This window comes from Hylobates moloch, unplaced genomic scaffold, assembly GCF_009828535.3.
Source record: "Hylobates moloch isolate HMO894 unplaced genomic scaffold, HMol_V3 SCAFFOLD_14, whole genome shotgun sequence".
NCBI classification, from domain to species: domain Eukaryota; kingdom Metazoa; phylum Chordata; class Mammalia; order Primates; family Hylobatidae; genus Hylobates; species Hylobates moloch.
The window spans coordinates 3,844,165-3,867,187 of record NW_026652289.1 but is presented as its reverse complement, the minus strand read 5'-3'; the positions used below and the strand labels follow the sequence as shown (position 1 = coordinate 3,867,187).

The 23,023-nt window shown below is 48.5% G+C and overlaps 1 protein-coding gene across 6 annotated transcripts in view; it reads left to right on the top strand.

Annotated features, from left to right (window-relative positions):
• SLC37A1 (solute carrier family 37 member 1) overlaps window positions 1-23,023 on the top strand; it is a 105,162-nt gene that overhangs the window by 35,909 nt on the left and 46,230 nt on the right. For all 6 annotated transcript variants that reach the window (XM_058427387.1, XM_058427386.1, XM_058427385.1 and 3 more), the window contains 6 exons: window positions 2,046-2,181; window positions 4,868-4,944; window positions 5,877-6,043; window positions 9,557-9,594; window positions 16,544-16,624; window positions 21,441-21,572. In XM_058427387.1, coding sequence (XP_058283370.1) covers window positions 2,046-2,181; window positions 4,868-4,944; window positions 5,877-6,043; window positions 9,557-9,594; window positions 16,544-16,624; window positions 21,441-21,572 — 631 coding nt within the window. The remainder of the gene's footprint in view (window positions 1-2,045; window positions 2,182-4,867; window positions 4,945-5,876; window positions 6,044-9,556; window positions 9,595-16,543; window positions 16,625-21,440; window positions 21,573-23,023) is intronic.

Here is a 23,023-nt window from a genome sequence, read left to right as displayed (position 1 = left end):
AATCTGGTTCTCAGCTGGGGGCAGTTTTGTCTCCTAGGGGACATTTAGTAATGTCTAGAGACATTTGTGGGTGTCACAGCCAGGGAAGGGATGTTGCTGGCATCTAGTGGCTGGAAACCAGGGTGTTGCTAAACATCCTACAACACACAGGACAGCCCCTAATGCCACAGAATTACCGGAGCCAAAGTATCAATAGTGCTGAGGTTCAGAAAGCCTGCTCTAAGTAAATAAACTGGTTTATTGTTGCTTATTTATCGGTAAAGATAATTCTTATGCAACTTGTCAGTAAGGTTATTAAAACAAAATTTGGTCTAATGTGACATCTACACAGTAAACTCATGACTGAAAACAAGGGCACATGCTGCTGCATTGAAGGGGCCTTTTTGTGTGACAGTCCCTACCTGAGGTCTCAGTGATGGGTGGTGTTTTGTTCGCTATGTCAGATGAAATCAGATATGAGAGGGTACAGCCATTCAGCCCAGGTACTGCCTGGTGGGATCAAGCAGGTGCAGCGTGGACTTGAATCCCTGTATGAGTCCCATATAATGTGAAATGGTGTTTGTTCAATTAGACCTTTTCTTTAAAACTTTTCAGTAGAGATCAAAGTAGGCCCAAATCATGTAGCAAGATTAGAGAATACTTCTAAGCCTAGCCAGCAGCACCAGCTCTCAGGAGCCCATCTGGTTCTGCCAGCTGTGCTGTGACCTGGGCAGGTCAGCCAGCCTCTCAGGGACCTATCTCCTGGTCTCTGAAGTGGGCAGGTTGAAGTCGGTAACTCTTTAGCTCTAGAATGCTCTTGAGTCTGTGTGTGGTGAGGTTTTAGCTGAAATTTTCACCTGGATGTTGTCTATAATTTTAAGTTACTTTCTTCTGCTTTAGTGTTTAAAAGGTCATTAGCGTGATCCAAGGTAGATCTTTTTTACTTGGTGAATTCAGAAGGAAAAGCTCTCTGGCGTAGGTTTTTGAGATGAAAGCTGAGAACATTGGAGCTGACTCCCGGAGTGGGGTTCATGGCAGGCAGGTGTCACTGTGTGTTAGGTTTCCTGTTTATCTGACTCCTAGAATGACCCTACAGAGGAAAGTGAGACCCAGAGAGTCTCTAATGCTTGCGAAGGGCTCATGTCCATCCGTGACACTCTACAGCTTTTCTGTTTACTTAATAAGTCACAATGTTAAGTTGGTCCATAGTGACATTTCCCATAAAACAGTAAGGGATGTTTTGGATGGCATTAGGTATTGTCCTGTGATGGCAGCTAAAGACTGTTAAGTCTGTTCCCTGCTGTGAAGCTGGAGACGTGCTTTACCACCCGCCTCGAGGCTGTTTTAGTGAGGCACTAAGCATCCCTTATGCCACCAGGTCCCCAGACAGCTCTAGAAGATAAGACACCAAAGAGGGTAGCTGTTTAATGAATCGCATTGCTGTTCAGAAGGATCAGAGAGATGCCACCCCAGCACTTCAGACCTTACCATAGAACAAATCTTCTGCCTTTAAATCAGGTCAAAGCGGTGTGGCAGGAAGCGGTAGTGGCAAAGCAGCTGAAAGCCACTTCCCCACTGAGCCCAGCCAGCCAGGTATGTTAACACAGGTGACTTAATTACAGCTTGTGGGGCCGAATGACTTGCTCAGGGTCATAAGTGATCTCTTTTCATGACATTTGGTGTAGTTTGACGATTGGAATTTTAAGACACTATATACATTTACTGGATATGGTTTATGTGAAAGCAGGATTAACTAGCAAGACAAGTTCCTGTTTCCTTTCATTGGCAACTATCATAGATAAGTCATAGTGTTTGAATTTTATTATTTGACAGATAGGACTTTCACGAGAAATAAAATCTTCTAAGATGTTGCCAGTCTCTGGTTTCTAGTGAGTAAACGCCCCATAGGGAAATAGGTATATGAAATCTTCCTGGAAATGGTAAGGCTTGAGAGTTCCCCAAGCTCAGAGAGCAGCGTGAAAGCATCCGGCAAGAAACAGCCACCAGGTCGTTAACATTCAGGTGTGTTTGTTATTCCTATTTGTCTTTCCTTCTCTCCACCGCAGTGGCATAATTGGGGAACGCCTGCCGATTAGGTATTACCTAACCTTCGGGATGCTCGCCAGTGGAGTCTTCACCGCCCTGTTCGGCTTAGGGTATTTCTACAACATCCACAGTTTCGGATTCTACGTGGTAACTCAGGTAAGGGTTTGGGTCCGTGGCTTACCATGTATGGGGTCTCCTTGGTGAATAGGGTGGAGTGTTTATGTCACGTCACCTCTGTCAAGATGTTGGGAAGGGGCAGAAGTGCGTCCTGTCGGAAGTCAGGGTCAGCTGACGTAACAAAGTCCTTCCTTTCTCTGCTGCTCAGAAATTCCAGCAACCAAGAGGTTTTCCTTAATTTCAGGAGTTGCCTCGTAAAGAATGCTGTCTGTCAGTGCCCCGGCAGGGAGACTGGCATGCAGAGCCCTTGGGAGTCACTGTGTCTTCATGTGGATAAGTTTGAGATGTTTTATCTTGCGAAAGATTTGACCACTCAGGGGTTGGAGGGTGTGTCCTCCAGCTGAAGCCCCAGCTGCAGTCACCCTGACAGCGGTGGCAGGGAGTTCCCACCAGGGAGCGCCCCAAACCATCCCAAGATGGGGCTGGCTGGGATTCCAAAGAACAAAGCAGCAAATGCTGGGTGATCAGTTTAAAGCATGTATTAGGGGAACTTACATACTGAGGGCTGCAGTGTATAGTCTCAACACACAGCGGGACAGGGCGTTCCACCTAGGTCTGTCCACAGTGAGGGATTGGCATATGGAGTTTATATGAGGGTTTAAGGAATTTGGCTCAGGGCCAGGGTTAGTTTCTTTCCAAGTTTTGGGTCAACAACTGAAACACCTTTATCAGTGCCTAGGAGTATTCAGGGACCAACTTGGGTCCAAGCCTACAAAGGAAAACCTGCAGCTGGTTGGGTCACAGTGAGAGGAAAAAGGGGGAGACCTGAGGACTCTACAGAGGGATGCAAGGGTGGAAGGAAGGGCCAACTTTGGAGTCGGGCAGCAGGAGGGGGTGTGAGGCAGTCAGTGGAGAGAACAGGAGAGATCATGAAGGTGCTAGAAGGGGAGAAGGCCTGAGGACAGCCCGCGCTGGCTTTGCCCTTGGAGCTGGAGCCCTTCTGGAATCTCCTGGCTTCTGCCCTTCCCAGCAGTCCTGTGGATCAGTATTCAGCAGCTGAGGAAAGCTTCTGAAATAATGATGCTCATCTCGGGCTTTGCGATGCTTCTGGGGCTCCCCAGATAGCTCAGGGGAATTCTATAAAACCATCAAGCAGATTGTGTTTAATTTTGCTTTTCAAGATTTTGCCATAACACTTGAAAAAGTTTGGCTATTTTAATTACAAAAGCAATTCACACTTGTGTAGTAATATAGAAAATTAGAAGGGAGGAGAAAACAATTTTCGAGAGTCCCAGCATGTTTCTGGAGTGAAGGCCCAGCCCGGTCAGCCCAGAGGCAGCAACAGGTAGACCAGTGGCTCCCAGGCGTCTTCTAGAGCAGCAGTTCCCAACCTTTTTGGCACCAGGCACCAGTTTTGTGGAAGACAATCTTTCCACTGGGGACCAGGGTTGGGGAGAGGAGGATGGTTTGGGGATGAAACTGTTCCCCCTCAGGTCATCAGGCATTCGATTCTCATAAGGAGCGTACAGCCTAGATCCCTCACATGTGCAGTTCACAGTAGGGTTTGCGCTCCTATGAGAATCTAACGCCCCCGCTGATCTGACAGGAGGTGGAGCTCAGGCGGCAATGCTCGCTCTCCCACCACTCACCTCCTGCTGTGTGGCCCAGTTCCTAATAGGCCACGGATCAGGACTAGTCTGTGCCTGGGGTTGGGGACCCTGCTCTAGAGAGCTGGCTTACTGCAGTGAGGTGGTCGGAGCTGCCAGGCTGGCCCTGGTTTCCTGCAGTCTCGTAGAGCCACCCCCGAGTCTCAAAACGCTAGAGCATCCTCAGCAATACATTCCCCAAGTCCCTTCATGAAACTCAAGTCAGGGATTCTTCAAAAGTGCGGAGATACTTTGTCCAGGCGCAAAGTCAAGTTTGTGTTCATTCCAGAGAATGATTAACAACGGTACCTTCTCCATGGCATGGCAAGGGAAACATGCAATTCACAAGCCATGTTTGTCATACAGTTCTATAAACGGTTCATAAAGAGAAGAAAGGTTTTCTCTCTTTAAAAAGTTTATATTTATTTATTTTTTGAGATGGGGTCTTACTGTGTTGCCCAGGCTGGAGTGCAGCGATGCAGTCACAACTCACTACAGCCTTGACCTCCCAGGCTCAAGCAATCCTCCCACCTCAACTTCTTGAGTAGCTTGGACCACAGGTGTGCACCACCACACCTGGCTAATTTTTAATTTTTTGTAGACAAGGGGGTCTCTCTATATTGCCCAGGCTGGTCTCAAATTCCTGAACTCAAGAGACCCTCCTACCTTGGTCTCCCAAAGTGCTAGAATTACAGGCATGAGCCACTGCCCTAGCCTCTTTCTATGAAGTTTTTGGATTCAGAAGAGACCGGGAAGCTTGGCCCCACACTATTATGAGGTGTGACCTCCTGGTGGTGGGGTTCTGGCTGGGTTTTTTTTTCTTGATTTTCTCTACTTATTTTAAAATTTCCACAATAGGCATGCATTGCTTTTATTTTGAAAAATATATAGATACCTGTATACACGGTTTAAAAATACATACGTAGTTTAAACTGTATATAAATAATACAATTGACAGTCCATCTCTGGCTGTCGTGCCCCCTGCTTTGTTTAAGCGGAACAAGCTCTGTGCACCTCCCTGTGGCGCTGTCCCGGGCCTGCTTCCCACGGGTCAGTCTCTCCTTTGGCCTCTCCTGCAGGTCATCAACGGGCTGGTGCAGACCACCGGCTGGCCCAGCGTCGTCACCTGCCTCGGCAACTGGTTTGGAAAAGGAAGGTGAGAAAAAGCAGCCCTGTTTCCAATAGCAGATGAAAACTAGACCATTTTACTTTTAGTTTTTCTGTAGACTGATTACAGCAAAAACACTTTAGTATCCTCTTTAAAATAAGATGGCTGAAACCTCTAGGGCTTGAATTGCTGAAATTCAGATGGCCTGTGTCCCACGAGACAGGGGAGCTCCGCCCTCCCACTGTGGGCCCAGTGGAGTCTGTGTCACTCGACGGCTCCTCTGACAGCTGCATCTGGCCTTCCAGGTGTTGTGGGAGATGCAGAGTCCAGGACCCTGCCCCAGGCCTTTTGAAGCCGAAGCTACATGTTAACATGGGAGTTTGGGAAGTCCCGACCTGGGTCACCCGGCGCACAGCACCAAAGTAGCAGAGCTGGGACCCAGCCTGGCGAGTCCAGATTTATTTGTAAATGGCTGTGTAAAATTCAGCTCAGCCAGGCCAAAGGCTTATTTATGGTGGAAGATCGCAAACAAGATGCGGAAGCTAAAACAGGAACACCAGCGTCATCAGGTCTTAAGTCTTAAGTCTTAGATACTGTGCCTTATTCACCTGGTGTGTGCATCCATGAGTTTTGTCCAAATGACAGTTCATCAAGTGACTGTATGTATTAATTGATTGTAGAGGCACAAATTTTAATTTCAGGCCTTCCAAGACTTTCAGGGAAAGGCCTCTTTCTTCTTCTTGAGTACAGAATGCGCTCAGAGGGAGAGGTGGCATGGGTGCTGGCACAGCCTGAGGCCACATAAACACATCAGCTCTCGTGAGCATCACGAGGCCTGCATGGCACAGAGGCAGAGTCTGCACGGCCCTCGTTGATTCTGCGCCGACTCCCTACTTTACAGGCACTGCTGCGCCCTGCACTGCTGGACTCGTTTCGGCTTCTCAGCTCCATCTTCTGTCTTCTGTTTTGTTGTGTTGCAGGAGAGGTTTGATTATGGGGGTCTGGAACTCCCACACCTCTGTGGGCAACATCTTGGGGTCATTGATCGCTGGCTACTGGGTGTCCACGTGCTGGGGCCTGTCCTTCGTCGTGCCTGGAGCCATCGTGGCAGCCATGGGGATAGTGTGCTTTCTCTTCCTCATTGAACGTAAGTGCATGTGGCCTTGGAGACCACCCACCAAGGGAGGCCTCGGGTTTCCCTGCCCGGGTGGGCCTTGGGGGTGAGTGTGAGAGCTGCGTGGCCTAGTGCCCTATTCGCCCGTGGCTGCCTCAGCGCTCTTCTTACCAGGGAGACTTACCCGGGGAGCCGGTTCTCTCCTGGTTTTGCTGGATTTTCTACTCTCCCCTGATTCTGGAGTGACCCATGTCCACATTCCTTCCTCCCGTCCTCCTGCCCTCCCTTGCCCCGGCATCAGGCGTTCGTGCTTGGGAGTCTTCCATCTTCCCACAGGCTGTTCCTTCTCATGCCCATCTTGCCGCCACAACCTGAATTGGATCCAGTCAGCTCTTTGCCTTTGATAAGATATATCTTGGTTATAAAAGACTTACTTAATCTCTTAACTGGGTAAAAAGTATCTCTTGGAAAATCAAATCTCTTATTCCATTTCAGATTCAATAGCAAACTTTCTATTTAATTGAATTTGAAATTCATTTCTGAAGTAGAGATCCAGCAGGCTCTGGTGCTGAGAAGATTCAGGACAGTTACAGCAAGAATAGAGATACCCGGGTGGCCCTGGCGGTCACACGACAGGGGCTCGAATCCCGCAGGCCATTCTGATAAGCTGTACTCAACACTTAGTTCTTTGATTGAGTTTAAACCACAGTGAAACCACATGGCAGGAGACAGCTCCCCCCTGCTGCCTGCCAGGTAGGGACACTCAGAGCCAGCTCCCTCCAGCCACGCTGGGCATTGCTGATCACTTCAGCTCTGCATGCAGAAGTTAATCCATATTCCATTTAGTCACTCACTTTTTTTGTCTTGCAAAAGCTAACCTTTTAGTTTTTAAGATAACCATCATCTGGCCATGCTATGAGTTTGAAGACTCTCACCCCACGCTTCTATGTGGTGAAAATGGAAATAAACATTCAGATGAGGAATGTCCAGACACACCCATTGGTGTGAGCGAAAAGTGGGGGCCCCGGGCTGCACTCAGCTCCCCTTTCCCCCCTTCTGCAGAGGCTGAGTAAGCCTTCGGCCACACCGCAAACAGCCTGAGCAGGGACCTCGTGGGATGGGTGGGGCTCTGGCTCCCTCACCAGTGGGCCAACATGTGGCTTTCAGCTCTGGCTCGTGTGTCAGTGCAGTTCTGAGAAAGGCCGTTTCCACCACCTGTTTTCTTCCGCTCTGGTTCCTAGAACCTGGAGTTCTGTGCCTCTGCTCTCCAAGTGTTTGAGACACCAGCCACCCGGAGAACAATGTGCCTCTCTTTGTTAGCACACAGGGGCCCCTGGGTGTCTCCTGCCTGAGGGTAGAGTCCATGGGGTCTTCTCTTTTCTTCCGTAACTGGAAAGGGGCTGGCTCTGGGGAGAAGAGGACATGTGGAAGGGAAAGGAGCTTGCTCAATGGCCGGGACCTCAGCACCCGCTCCAGGCATTCAGGGCCCTATGTTGATGCTTGTCTCTGTAAGCAGAGAGAGCTCGGCTCTTGTGAATAAGCCTCCCTGATCCAATTTAGGCAGATAGCAATGAGCCAGATGCCCCCTGTCCCTGGGTGCTCTCTGGCCACAGGCCCACTCACCTACAGGAGGGCTGCATGCTTCATCTCTAGCCAAACAAAACCAAACTACCAGAACCTTCTGCCCAGGGAATCCTTCTGACACTCTTTCCCCTTGTGCCTGGGAGGTGCACTGTGTCTGAATGATGAGACCCAGCTGTGACAACAATGGCTGGATGCTGAGTCTGAGAACAGGAGCTCTTTGCAGATAGGGAGGAAACATCAAGTGCCCCTTGGTTTGTTTCTGCCCCCTCCTTGTCCCGAATCACTGACCCTGGGCAGGTACTAAAGGCATCAGATGTGCCATTCTTGTGGTCAACAGAGGATGTGGCTTTCTCTGCTGCTCCTTCACTCCTGTCTCCTGCCCAGGGTGAGCCCCAAAGGACAGGGCATCCCCTGCTCCTTTCTCAGGCCTCTCTGAGTCTCCTTTCTGAAGCTGTTCTCAAATGTGTCCCAGCCAAGGGACATGTGTGCTCAAGTTCCAGAAGGTGAAAGTCCAGGAAGAGCCATATCAGGGGAACCCCCTGGCTTGCCCCTGGGGGCACCACACTGTGAGTGGATACCGATGGGGCGAGTTCGCTCATGTCCTTTAAATTGGTGACCATACATCACAGGTGGACCATTGGGACTGCCCAACATGCCAACCATGTGTCCTTGGTCAGTGGCCCTGCCCTATGGGCTGTGCCCAGGACAGGAGGGTGACGCACCCCACAGCCAGCCACGGACCTCTGGGTGCAGACCCACCTGGCCCTACGGCATGTCGATAATAACCTTATCAACAAAACCCAGACAAGAGGTTCGATGCTGGCCTCGAGGCCAGCAGGAGTGTGCTCGGCGGCTGCATGCCCCACTATGATGTCACCCTGTGTTGTGTGGGAATGGACTTGGCCGGGGGGAGCCTGCAGCCCTGTAGCTCATTTGGGTTGCAAGGCAGTAACCAGTTTCATCCAAGGTGATAAAGAGACCAAGGTGCTGGGTAGTCAGAGGGGGCGGCAGAGATGGAGCGAGAAGCAGTGGGGCTGGTTTCCCGCAGCGCCTAGAGGCCTGGGGTCTGGCTCTGGGTTCCCGCATTGCTCGGGGCAGGTTGCTGGTGTCTGTAAAGGACACGCTGAAGCCTCACTTCTGGTTCTGTTCCTTTTCAAGTTTCCTCCCTTCCTTGCGTTTCCACAAAGATGTTTGTTCCATATCAAGATAGATGTTTTATCTCCACTCATTTTTATTTCTAATGAATTTCATAACATGAAATACCTCATTACAGACATTCTTCCAGCCTCGCTCCCGTGATGTGCTTTTCCTGGTTTTGCTTTTCTTCTGAAAAGCTTGTCCTCTGAATGAGAGTCACGGGCTTGTCCGCACAGCGTCCGCGTGCTCTGCTTGTGATTATTGGCCACGCTGGGAAGTATTTTCCGTATTTAAAGTAGCGTTCACGTTCACAGTGTTGGCACTGGCTGGCGGTGATCTGCCATACGCCCCTTGCACACAAGTGGGCTGCCAGGCCGAGTGACTGGGGACAGGCAGGGGTGTGTGTGGGAGTCACTGGTGGGCCAGCCAAGCTGTGCCCTTGCCCTTACCTGGCATGCTATGGCGATGGCTTTTTTCTGAAACGAATGCCGATTTAGTAAAGGTATAAGAGGGCATCTTGTGTTTTATTAAATAAATTTTATTGTGTATATTTAAGGTATGCAACATGGTGTTACAGATACATAGAGATAGCAAAAAGGTTACTAGTAAAGTGAAGCAAGTTAACATAGCCATCGCAACTCACAGCTGCCCGCTTTTGTTTTTGTGGCAAGAGCAGCTCAAATCCACTCATTTAACGTGAATCCTGCACACAGTCCAGTTTCACCGCCGGTGCCCCCGTGTTGCCCTGCCCTCGGGTCACGTAGCTCACTTGGCATTGCCGTGGTGGTGGACCTGCTCAGCCTGGACTCATGTTTGCTCTTTCAGATCCGAAGGACGTCAGGTGCTCCTCCACCCTGGTGACGGTAAGGACCCTGTTTTCTTGTCCTTTTCTAGAACGGTATGCAGTTCTGACCACTTCCCCAGCCTGCTCCTGCCTGTGCGCGGTCAGACAGAAACACACAGGGTAGACAGAAGTCCCAACCTCAAAATATTGGCAGTTCTAAGAATAGAGAATATTCTGTTTTGGGTTTTGCTGATAATAACCTTATCAACAAAACCCAGACAAGAGGTTCAATGCTGTCCAGATGAAGGACTTCATGCTAAGGGGAACCAAAGGCTGGGTCCTGGCCAGGCCTCCTCAGGAGTGGAGACCTCCTGGTTTCCCCAGGGGCCTCAGCGTGACTGGGGAAAAATGCACGTGTCAGCTGGCTGCCATCACTTAAGTTGGTGGCTACATGTCTCAGGTGGCCGAGAGGTCTGCACAGCATGCCATTCCTTCTCTTCTGTACCCCTGCCTAGCTCAGCCAGCGTAGGCCCTGCAGGCAGGATTGCTGACCACGTTGGCTGCCATGAACGAGCCCTGCCCTAGCTGCCTCCACCCACAGCCAGTCACCACTGGCCACTTCCCCATCTGGCTAAGGCCAGCCCTCCCGTGGTACCAGTCCCCTCCCTCTCATGGCCCAGGGCTTGACTCCCGCAGACACACCCCTGCCCCAAATACCATTCCTGGCACACTCATGTAGTATTGATGGCTGTCCTGGAAGAAAGTCCCTCTGGCCCTCATGCCTGCTCCCAGCCGCCCCGCTCCGCATGTCCACTGGCATGACACCCCTCCTGTCTGCAGGCCACCACCACCTCATGGGAACAGCCCATCCAGGTCCCAGCAACGTCACCTGGACACATAGGGTGGTCAGCTCTCTGGCCTCACCCTGCTGGACCTGTCACTCGCATCTGAGCCGATGCTTCCCTCCCTCTGGGAAAGGCTCCCCTCCCTGGGCTAACATGTTAGTCACGTCTGTGCCGAGTGTCAGACCCCAGATGTGGGGGTGCCCCCAGGCTGCTCTGCGGCCTCCTCTCTCCTTGTCTGCCCACTCACTGCAGGAGAGCGGGCTTGGGCCTTTCAGCACCCCCAGGTGCATTGATGTCGAGTCACCATGCTGTCCCCAGAGTGACCCCTCCCCTGAGCTCCACAATCTGAGATCTCACCACCACTCAACCTTCCCACGGAGATGTCTGAGTGTCCTTCAGACTTAACACAACCAGAGGAGATCTCTTGATTTTACCCCTAAACACGCCGATCCCCCATCTCAGTCAGGAAGCTGCTGTCCACCCTGTGGACAGGCCAGACCTGAGGAGCCAGCCCAACACCGCCTCCCTTCAGCCCCACACCCCCTCCTTGGCCGTGTTCTGTCAGTTCTGCTCTGTTCTGTGAGGGGGTGTGGAATGGAAACCCTCTCACCTCCTCCACCTCTACCCCCTGGTCCCCGTCACCACCGTCAGCTCTCCTCTGAGCCACTGTTCATCAGCTTCCTGGAACGATCCACTTTTGCTCCCCAGAATCTCTTCTTCACACCTCACTTGCAGAGACTGTATTGAAACAGACGTCAGAGCACATCAGCCCTTGCATAACACAGTCCAGTGGCTCCATGTCACCCCCTGTGAAATCCTCACCAGTTCATCTGGTTGATCTCTGGTCACCCTCACAGAAGGGTGCGAGCCCCTCGGGCCTGGATCATCACTGGGTCCCTGCGCCTGGAGCACCACCTGGCCTCGTGCAGGAGAGGGCGCCAGAGTCCTTTTTCTGTCTTTTAATCCATCGGGCTCCTGGGTGTGATTCATGTGGAAAGAAGGGTTCTGATACTTGATGACAAAAACAAAGAAACAAAATGACGTTTGAAAAACAGTGCCTTCAGGAAGGTCAAACACCATATGATGTTTTTAAAACTATGGTTGATATTTTAAAATGTTTTAAAAAGCCGTGTTCCTGCCATGAGCATGAATTTCAATTTCCAAGCTTGTACAGTTGTGCTGTGAAGTAGCTTAAAGCTGCCTGGACCACCCATCTTGAGACTGGGGAGAACTTCGGCACACTCCTTCCGCCCTGGAACGTCTTCTGTCCTCTAAGAAGAGCTTTTCCCGCCCAGGGGCGGCCAGGCCTGAGGATAGGAAGCAGGCGTGCAGGAGGTTTTGGGGAGGGGCAGGTCTTCCTCAACACAGCTTTTAGGAATATGAGAGTGCATCTAAGCAAGAGGCATTGCTTCTGCTGTTTGTGTGTACGAGTTTGGGGCTGAAGCATGTGTTTCATTCTCCCTGTTCAAATCCTCTCCAAGCAGTTCACTGAGATCTAAGCGAGAGGCATTGCTTCTGCTCCTTGTGTGTATGAGTTTGGGGCTGAAGCTTGTGTTTCATTCTTTTTGTTCAAATCCTCTCCAAGCAGTTCACTGAGATCTAATGGTGCCCAGGTGTCCCCGATGTGCCATGAGGCAGGTGGTCCAGAGAAACAGCTTCTTGTCCTCTTTCCTCTCCATGTTGGCTGGTCACAGAGGGAGAGATGGCTGATATCTGGGGATCTTCTGCAAACAGCCCCAAAGTTCTTTTTCCTGCAGGAATGTTACCTGCTCTGTGCAGGACACCGACAAGACCCTTGTCACGGGCCTTCCCAAGGGAGCCGAGGGCAGTTTGGCCAATGTCCCATCAGCTGCTGTCCTTCTGTGGTATCTTCCCTTTATCACAAATGGGAGCTTTTGGGCAAAGCAAAATGCATTTGTAAGAGATTTCAGATGTGCTGACTTGTTCTGGGAAGTTCCCATGTGGAAGTGTTATTTTTAGGATAAAGTTCTAATTTTTTCCAATATTTTAAAGTTTTTGTTATGGAGACTTTAAACATATAAAAAGGTAAAAATAACAGTATAAAGAACCCCTGTGTACCCATTACCCAAGTTTCCAACAGTTGGCCAATCTGACTCTATGAACGCCCCTTCTAATACTGTCCCTTCCCACATCCTGCTGATGTATTTTGCAAGCAAATAGCAATCATCTTAATATTTTGTCTCTCACTACTTCAGCATGTTTCCAAAATACAAGGACTCTTTTATGTGAAACAAAATGTAATATACCATTATCACACTTAAAAACCAATGGCAAAGAATAGAAAAACAGTAGAGAAAATCAATGAAACCAAAAGTTGGTTCTTTGGAAAGATCAACAAAATTGATCATCCTGCACCTAGACTGACCAAGAATAAAGGAAGACTCAAATTACCAAAATCAGGACCAGGAAAGTGGCATTTCTGCTACCTTTACTGAAATAAAATGGATTATGAGGGAACTATATGCCAACCAATTAGAAAACTTAGAATAAATGGAAAAATTCATAGAAGGACAGAAACTACAAAAACTGACTCAAGAGAGGAGGAAATCTGAATAGATCTAAAACAAGTAAAGAAATTAAATTGTTAATTTAAAAATTTCACTCAAAGAAAATCCCAGGACCGGATAGCTTTACTGGTAAATTCTGCCAAACATGGAAAGAAGAGTTAATACCAATTACTCACAAACTCTTCCAAAAAATAAAAGTGGGGGGAAACTTCCTAATTCATTCTATGAGGTGTTATCGTGATAACAAAAGAAGACTAAAACCTCTTAAGAAAACTGTACAACAGTATCTTTTATGAATGTAGATGCAAAACTCAATAGCAGCAACCTGAATTCAGCCACCTACAAAAGGATTATATACCATGATCAAGTGGGATTTATCCCAGGAATACACAGTTGGCTTAATGTAATACACCATATGAATGGATAAAGGACAAAAGCTGCATGATCATCTCAGGAGAAGCAGGAAAAGCACTGGACAAAATCCAACACCCTTTCATGTGAAAACACTCAACAAACTAGGAATAGAAAGCAACTTCCTTAACCTGACAAAGGGCATCTAATAAAACCCACACCTCACAGCATTGCTTAATGGTGAAAGACTGGGTGCTTTCCCCCTGAGATCAGGAACAAGACTAGGAGGCCTGCTCTTGCCATTTCTATTTACCATTGTAATGCAGGCAGGCCAGTTAGGCAAGAAAAGGATATAAACGGCATGCAGATTGGATAAGAAGTAAGACTACTTCTCTTTGGAGATGACATGATCTTTTATACAGAAAATCATAAGGAGTCCTCAAAAACATGGTTAGAGTGAATTAACAAGTTAGCAAGGTTGCAGGAAACAAGACCAGTATACAAAAATCAATTGTATTTCTATACACTAGCAATCAACAATCCGAAGATGAAATTAAGGCCGTTTCATTTACAATAGCATCAAAAAACATTATGCGAAGCAGAAGAAACCAGTCACAAAAGGTCACATATTATATGATTTCATTCATATGAAATGTCCAGAATAGGCAAACCTAGAGACAGAAAGGAGATGAGTGGTTGTCAGGGACTAGGGTGGGAAGAAAGGGGGGATGACTGCTAACAGGTATGGGGTTTCTTTTTGGAGGTGATGAAAATGTTCTCAAATTGTAGTGATGGTTGCAAAACTCTGAATTTAAAAACCACTGAACTGTGAACATTAAATGAGTGAACGGTACAGTATGTGAATTCTGTCTCAACGAATGCTATTACAAATTTTTTAAATCTATAATCCTTTCTATTATCACACAACTACTCAATGGTCAGATCTGCTGATTGTTTTATAAATGATTTTGCACGGTGTTTAAGCAAGGCCTAGGCAAGGTCCACTCCTTCTGATTGGTTAATTTAATATGCCTCTTAAGCCTCTTCTAATTTATAGGACCTCAGTGTTTTTGTTTTTGTTTTTGTTTTTTTGGTGTGGTGTTATTCTCCTTTGAATTGCTTTTGTCAAAATAAAAAATGGTCATTTTTTCTACCAAGTTTCCTACATTTGAGGCTTTGCTGACCTTGTACCTGGGGTGTGTTTCACGTGTCCCTCTATCCCCTGTATCTCCTGGAAACTGGAAACCTTGATCTGATCCAGATTTGATTTTTCTAATTAGTTTTTGTTTCAAATGAATCACAATTAATATGAAAGAGAGTATTCAATTCTTTACCATTTGCCTTGAGTCTGAGGGTGCTAATAAGAATGTCTCTTTATGCTTCTACCCTGTGCTATTGAAGAGCCATGGGAACCTGTTCTTTTGATTTGTATTTGATTCCTAGGTTACTTAGGTTTAGGATATCTATTTTGTGCCCTAATCTAGGACCTCATTGGGTTCAAAACCCTGTATCAGTTGTGTCAAAATTAATGCTTTTTATTAATATCTTCAGATTAGTTGGGGTTGTGTTCAGCAGCAAGCAATAGAAAAGCCCACAAGCAGTGACTAAAACAAGATGGGAAGGTATTTCTCTCTTCTATTCAGGAAATCTGGAGAGAGCCAGCCCAGGATGATGTGGGGTGTGTGTGTTGAGTGTCAGGGACACAGACTCCTCTTGTCTTTTCGTTCTTCCCCTGTGTGTGGCTTCATGCCAAAGGTGATATATTCCAACCAATTAGAACAGTGCTGGGCACAGAGTTGATGCTTAATAATTATTTGTTGAATGAGTGAGTGAATGATTGGTCAGTGGCTGCTGGAGCTCCAGCCATTACATCTGTATTCCAGCCATCAGGAAGGAGGGAAAGGACATCAGGGACAGGCCCCTTCTCTTTCAGGAGACTTCCCAGCATTTCCTAACATCATTTGTGCTTAGCTGACCATATCAAGCTGAAAAGGAATTGTAAGATAGGCTTTGCCTGAGCACCCACGTTCCTGGCTGAAAAGCAGGAAGAAGAGGGCCCGGGTGATGCTGGCAGCCTCTGCACACTGCGGGGGGCCCGAGTGCTGGGGAGCAGGAACCCATCTCTGCTTCTGCCTGGAATGATCGGGTGATAAACTGGCAAGATAATCGCCCCTAGCCTGGCAGGCTTTGCCCTCCCTCTGAGCACAAAACAAATGTATTTTTAAAGGTATTTTGTTACATTTTCAGGTAATAAGATCAATAGTTTTTCTTAACCTTCAGAAACCTTTTCAGGGGAAATGCCTCGAAATGTAAAGGGTGGGATCCAACTGTCCATCTGAACGGAGTTTAACCCATGCTGTGTCTTCCCCTTGTTTCCCACCTTTTGGAGGCCCCATAGATCTCTACTTGCAGATCTCATAGGTAGCGTGCAAGCCTGGTGGTTTTTCTTCTCAAATGCATCCAGCACTAGTGCCAGAAATCTAAATCGTCTGGGCCCCTCTAAGCCTTAGAAATTGTTTTGTTATGATTTATACTAGAGTGAATGAATAACATCTTTCTAAGTACAGACTGATTCCTTATTCTAAAGGAATTTTGTTTGGACTATTTCATCAACAAACAACAATGACATTTTACCATTAGAGAATTTCAACAATTATTTTTATACCATTAATTATCTTCAAAAGGGGTTCTACATAGAGCCCTATAGAAATAATGATTAGGAAATGGTACCTTTATTCTAGTGCCCAAGAAACCGCCTTCATTTCTTCACTTTTCACTTGGTAACAGGAGATCATTTTGAAAGGATTTTGAGTTTTGGAGTGTATCAGTGCAGTCCTTCCACCTCCCTGCCACCTAGCGGCAGGTCCACATTCTGGGGCTGTTGAGCAAGCCACACTCTCCTTCCGCAGAGACAGGCTTTTTCCTTCAGAAGCATCCGGCTGACCTAGGGAGGGCAGGTGTTCCTCACAGGTTAAAGGGAAAGATTGGTCTGTGCCTTTTCATTTCAAAACCGTTGAAACAATCTCACAGCCATTCAGAAAAGTTAAGTTGGCTTAATGGGTATTTTTACATTTGGTTACACCTCTGTCTTAGCTCTTTCTTCAAGAGAAGATTTTATTTTCACATTCTATTATCTGAGAGTCTGGAGTGTTGAGATCAACCATTATTCTGTTTAAATCAGTTGTCTTATGTCCTCTTGGTAGCTTTTTTGGGACGATAGTAAGTATCCTTGCTACAGTAAAGCCAGGTTTAATTTCTAGCTGTTGAATCAGTATTGCTGTAATGAAACTTTTTTTTTCCCCAGCACTCAAAAGGCTATGAGAATGGTACAAACAGATTGAGACTCCAGAAGCAAATCTTGAAGAGCGAAAAGAACAAGCCTCTGGTAAGTCACACACAACTTCCACTTCCTAGAATGTCGGAGCTGCAGGAAAACTCCTTTGAGCCACGCCGGCTCTCTGTCCCTCTGCCTATGTGACATGTGTCACAAACATCCAGGTCTTAAAAAAATTGTGTCTCATTTTATTTCTTCAGTAAAGTTTGAGTTTGCCCTTATTGGCTCTCTTTGGATTTTATACTTAACCAATTCATTCATTCAGCAGCTCCGCAGCTTTCAATGTCCCAGGCACTATTCCAGGTGTTGGGGCGGTGCTGGCATAGACAGAAAGCAGGCAGAGACATCCCCCAAGCGGTGCCAAGGGCCAGGAAGACAGGCTGAGCAGGCTGTATTTTCAGCTGGCCTTGGGAGGCTTCCCTAGGCAGGCAGTGTTGGAACAGAGCTGTGAGGGACTGGAGGGAGAGTCTGCAGGTGCCTGAGCACAGAGGGTGTCAGGGTGAGGGGCGCACGGTGGGCTGGCCACGTGAGGTGCACACAGAAAACTGACATCATGGGACCAAGAAAAGGTAAGGGAGAAGCAGGTAACAGAAGGAGGCATCTCCCCCTCCTCCATGTCACAGATGAGGAATTCGGGACACAGAAATGCTAAGTTAATCTGCCTTGTCATCCGCGGTAGCAGGGAGGCCTCAGTGCAGGTCTGGCCCACCCCTAGCACCTGATCAGGCCTCCTGTCCCCTACCCTTCCCATCCTCGATCCTTGTAGAAGCTCCTCACATTGCTGCTGCTTAGCTGACCACACCGAGCTGCAGCAGGCATTTTAGATTTGAGTTTAATCATTGAAGTTATAAGCTGTTCTTTTTCTAAATCAGGTTTTTTTTGTTTGTTTTTTTTTTTTTTGAGACAAGATCTTACTCTGTCGCCCAGTCTGGAGTGCAGTGGCATGATCTCAGCTCACTGCAACCTCCGCCTCCTGGGTTCAAGTGATTCTCCTGCCTCAGCCTCCCTAGTAGCTGGGGTTACAGGCACCCACCACCACACCTAGCTGAATTTTGTATTTTTTTAGTAGAGATGGGGTTTCACCATGTTGGCCAGGCTAGTCTTGAACTCCTGACCTCAGGTGACCCACCCGCCTCAGCCTCCCAAAGTGCCGGAATTACAGGCTTCAGCCACCGCACCCAGCCTCTAAATCAGGTTTAACCTTCTATAGCAGACACGGGGCTTCTCCTCTGCAAGAAAGACCCCTCCGGCATGTGTGAGGAGTTGCTCTTCCTATCATTGTAAATTAAATAGCTTAAAGGATTAATGTACTAAACATGCATCTCACTTTTTTATTGACTGGAGAAATTTATTTGTAGTGGCTGAAATATTAGTAAAGGGAAAAATGATGTCTCATGCATCTGGGTTCTTGGATTTTAGGGAGACCGTAGGCAGTGACTAATTCAACCAAAATGCTTTAAAATCTGTACTTACTTCTGAATTCACATTTAAACAAATCATGTCCCAATCAGTGTCCAAAAGGCTGTCACCCCTCTCTGATGATACTGAAGCCTGCCACTTGCTCTGAATCAAGACCACAGGCCCTTTCTTCTGGTGTAGTAACTGACCCATAGAACTAGCCTTGGCTTCTGAGTATAGCTTCTCTCTTTCCTTTTCCGGCCCTCTAAGAAAGGCTGTTTACAAACTTGCTATCAAGGAGCCAGTTACGTAAGTAAAGGCACTGGCAGGCCTGGTTTCAGGCCGAGGGTGATGCTTCAGATGACCACGACCAGGCGCATGCTGGCCTCGCTTATGTGGCATCCCCTTTCGGCAGGCTTGCCATTGCTCTTGGATCAGGTAGGCGGGGAGAGTGCCCCATGAGGTTGGCTGCACACCCTGGATGTCCTCTTCCCCAGAGTGACCGCTGGGCTCAGTGGGGTGTCACCCAGCCCCTGACCTCCACTCCTTTTCAGACAGAGCTGCTACATTATGTCACGTAGCAGGCACTTTCTCAGTGGCCTCTTGAAGAGACATGTAAAGAAAGCTGGGAGGGCGGGGAGCAAATGTGGGAAAGAGAAGGAGGCTCTGCTGTCACTTGGCCACGTGGCACGCCCGCAAGTCCCCATGGGCGTTTTAGAGGATTGTCTTGGGGACGGTCGCACTTGCCTTCCCTGTAGCCACTTGTCACTTTTCCTCCTTGACGTCTCTGAGGATCCTTCTGATTGGCCGTGGCTCAAGAACTGCTGGGCCCACCAAACACGGCATGAGCGCGGAGTGGGTATTTGGAGGTTGAATGTGACTCCACCATGCACTTTGCACGCCAAGTGGGGCTCCACAAATCTCTCTGTGATGGCTTTTCCCAAAGGGAAGCTGCAGACAGCATCGGGTAGCGGGGTGAGCTTAGCATTTTTAGATAGAGCGATCATTATTACACAGTCCCCCCACATGCCTCTGTGTGTATTTTTGTTGTGTGTGTGTGTGTGTTTTAGTAGAGGGAGCCCTTTTCTCTTTGAAAGTGTAAGCCATAAGCGTGGAGCGCACTGGCCACAGAAGCCCCCACACCCACCAGGGGCTCCACAGATCCCATTTGGGGCTCTTGGGACACAGACTGGAAACTGCTTGTTTAGAGGCAGAGGTGCCTCTTGGCCCCCAGCCTTGTCTTGGTCCACCCAGTGGCTTCTTGTTTGCTGTGTAAGGAGGAGGCAGCAGCAGCCCCCTGTTTGTTTTGGAAAACCAGCCATGGCCTCACACTCTTTCCCATCTCCTCCAGGAGCAAACAACTGGGGTGTGGTGGCTGCCAGCCCTGTTTAAGATGAGTGGCTCTGAGCACAGGGCCTGTTCTCAGCAGAGACAGAGCCTTCCGTCTGTCTAGGGGGCTCCTTGCTGCTTAGATAAGGAGCAGAGGATCTGTGTCTGTGGCTTTTAACCAGCCCAGCAAGTGGACCCTGGAGCACTTTACAAATCCTGCAAGGACCGTGGGTGGCCCTTAGGCATCTGGGTCCTACCTGAGGCCAAGTAGGTCTTCTCTGTCCACCTGTGGTCACTTCTCTGTGGGTCAGAGGGTGCGCTTCTCCTGGCTAAGCGGCCTCGTTCCACTTGACTTTTCTCCAGCTGGCTGCATTTCACCCACTGCTTAGCCTGTTTCCTGCGGAACAGCCTGTGAAGTCCTGTAGCCCTCAGCTTGCTATGAGTGGAACTTGCCTGGGGCTGCCCCAGGGACTGCTTCCGTGGGGCTGGGGGAATTCGGGGCTTCTCAAAGCCCCCCGAGGAGATTCCAGTGCTTAGCCACAGTAGAGCATTACTGATTTAGTTTCCTAAACTGGACGATTAGCAGAATTCATGAGAGAAAAGTTTATTCCGAAACTCGAGTCGCTGTTCTTTGCTTTCACAAAGGGCCGTGATGGAATTATCATCGGGAGCATGTTAGGCATCTGCACTCAGGCTTGTCATCTTCATTCCAGAGCACCTGACTGTGTGGCCACATATGAATATCTTCATCAGAGACCCACTCTCCATGCCAGAGTCCTAGCCGTGAAGCCAGGCTTCCTGGGGGATGTAGACGCTGGGCTGCCCCCGAGGCCACCCACTGGGTGCCCACACTGGGCTGCACTCGGTGCCACCTGCCACCCGGTTTCCAAATGTCCATTTTCCACTGGAAGAGAATTCTAAATATTCTGTATATCAAGGGGCAGGGGAATGTGGAATACATTACCATTTTCTTTTTTTTATATTAAACTACATTTTTAGTCCAACTTATAACAGGTTATAGTGAGATGAATACCACAAAGCCTGTTTGATTTTGTGAAAGGTCTGAGATACCTAGAAGCATTTCTTTGTAAGACCTTGAACCTCATAGCTCACTCATGAAGAGCATTTTTATTTTATTTTCATTCTTTTTTGAGACAGGGTCTTGCCCAGGCTGAAGTACAGCCGCACAATCACAGCTCACTGCAGCCTCAACCTCCTGGGCTCAGGTGATCCTCCTGCCTCAGCCTCCAGAGCAGCTAGGACTACAAGCGCATACCACCACATTCCACTATTTTTTTTTTAGGTCTTACTGTGTGGCCCAGGCTAAGATTATTTTTATGTTATCCTTGCTCTGACTTGAAATCTCACTCTAGGTTGGGGAATCACTCTTCTTTGCTTTAATGAATGTACACTTTGTCCTTTAGGAACGTCTAGACAATCAGAATTCCTAAATATCAGAATAGGTGTATTTTAAAATAATGTTGGTGTATTTTAAAATAATGTTGTTTCTGGTCATATATGGCCATTGTGAACTCCTAAAAAATACAGGATCATGTAAAGAATTTCTTATTAGCATTTCGATAAAAATTACACATAATTCTACCACTTGGTGACAACCATTGTTGGCTTAGATTTTAGCTTCTTTCTTTCTAGAAATAGATCCTATAGTTGCCTAGTTATATATGTAGATATTTATACACTCTTTGAGGTTACAGTGACATGCAGTTTTGAATGATGTGTTATTTAATGTGTCGTAAGCATTTTCCTGTCATTAAAATCTCCCAAGCTTTTTTTTACAAGATGTCATTCGTATGGATGTATTTGAATTTTCTGATTTTTCTCGATGATGTGATGTCCATTTTACTTTATAAGTATCTTTTTACTTTTCAAATTACTTTTTGCAAATAGATTCCTAGAATTTCTGGATCAGAGGATCTGTGTACCTAGCCGTTCATGAAAATGCATGAATGCTAATCATTCTAACGCAGTGGCCAGGTGGGAATGTCACCCAGGATGTCTCCAAGGCAGTGGAAGAGAGAGCCGCCAGGCACCCTCGTCATTAGGAAGCCTGGCCCCACTTCACCCAGACTGCCCGGCTGGTAACACCTTTCCTTTTTGTTCCCAATGGATTTGCCTCCAGGACCCAGAGATGCAGTGCCTGCTGCTCTCAGATGGGAAGGGCTCCATCCACCCGAACCACATCGTCATTCTCCCCGGGGACGGTGGGAGTGGCACAGCCGCCATCAGCTTCACAGGGGCCTTGAAAATTCCAGTAAGTAAACGTGCCCAGGAGGAGTTTCAGAAAGGGCTGTTGTGCTGGCTGTGGGAAGTCTGGTCGGTTGATGATTAAGCTTAAAAAGAAATCTGTGGTTATAGAACCGGGGGATTCGAATCCATAGCCAAAGCTAGACGCTGCACAGTGGTAGCTTCGGGACTGAATATGTCTGCAGTGATATTTAGTTTGCCTCATACCATGTTTAAATGTTCTTTGAAATTCGTTTTCTCCATGTAGAAATTCAGAAGGTTCATAGAAAAATGGGGCTCCCTGCCTTCACTGGAAAAACGGAAAGCCTGGAGCCCTGGGCCTGCCCCCACGTGACAGGTTGGGGAACTGAGGCCCTGACTACTTTGCCACCTGGCCCCTGTGTCCCGGCCCCTCCCCAGTGCACTTGCCCTCCCACAGGCCTTGAGCGTGAGCCCATGGGAGGCGCTGTCACTGAGTGCCGTGCCGTGGCCTTCGCGAGCCCGGCTGGATTCTCTTTCCCTTTAAAGTGACTTTAGGCCAGGCGCAGTGGCTCACGCCTATAATCCCAGCACTTTGGAAGGCCGAGGCAGGCGGATCACCTGAGGTCAGGAGTTCAAAACCAGCCTGGCCAACATGGCAAAACCCCGTCTCTACTAAAAATACAAAAATTAGCTGGGCGTGGTGGCAGGCGCCTGTAGTCCCAGCTACTCAGGAGGCTGAGGCGGGAGAATCACTTGAACCCGGGAGGCAGAGGTTGCAGTGAGCCAAGATTGTGCCACTGCACTCCAGCCTGGGCGACAGAGCAAGACTCTGTCTCAAAAAAAAAAAAAAAAAGTGCCTTCAGTGCCACAGCCCATGGTCTGATTGCCCCTGCATGTGAGCAGAGGATGCCAAGAGTGAGGGGGAGGATGAGGGGACCAAGGGAAGAACGAGCAGCACAGGCGGGAGAAGCCTTGGGGCCCTCAGAATCTGGACCGGGCTGGTCCTCGGTGGTGCTGCTGGCCTTGCCTCCAGACTAGAAGGGCGCCACTGTGCCCCTCAGTGGGTGATCTGTATCAGGAACAAGGTGACTTGGAGCAGATGAGCGGGAGGGGCACTGTAGGGAGATTTCTTGCTGCTTTCAGTTTTTATTACATTCATGGACTCCCTCAGCAGAGAATCTAAGGAGCCGTGCACAGGGTGTGGAGACACTGTATTCTTCCGATGGGGGCAGAGAGCTGAGAGCAGGGGCGTGGGAGGGAGACCAGACCCTGCTGTGTGGGCTGGGCAGGCTGTCCAGGGAGTGCTGTCCAGGGGGGGCTGTCCAGGGAGTACTGTCCAGGGAGTGCTGTCCAGGGGGGGCTGTCCAGGGAGTGCTGTCCAGGGGGTGCTGTCCAGGCCGTGCCCTCCAGCACTGACAGCCACAGCACCAGGGAGCAGACACAGCTCTCGCTTGTTGACACGACCTAGAGAAAGGCAGAGGGTCAGGGGCACAGGCC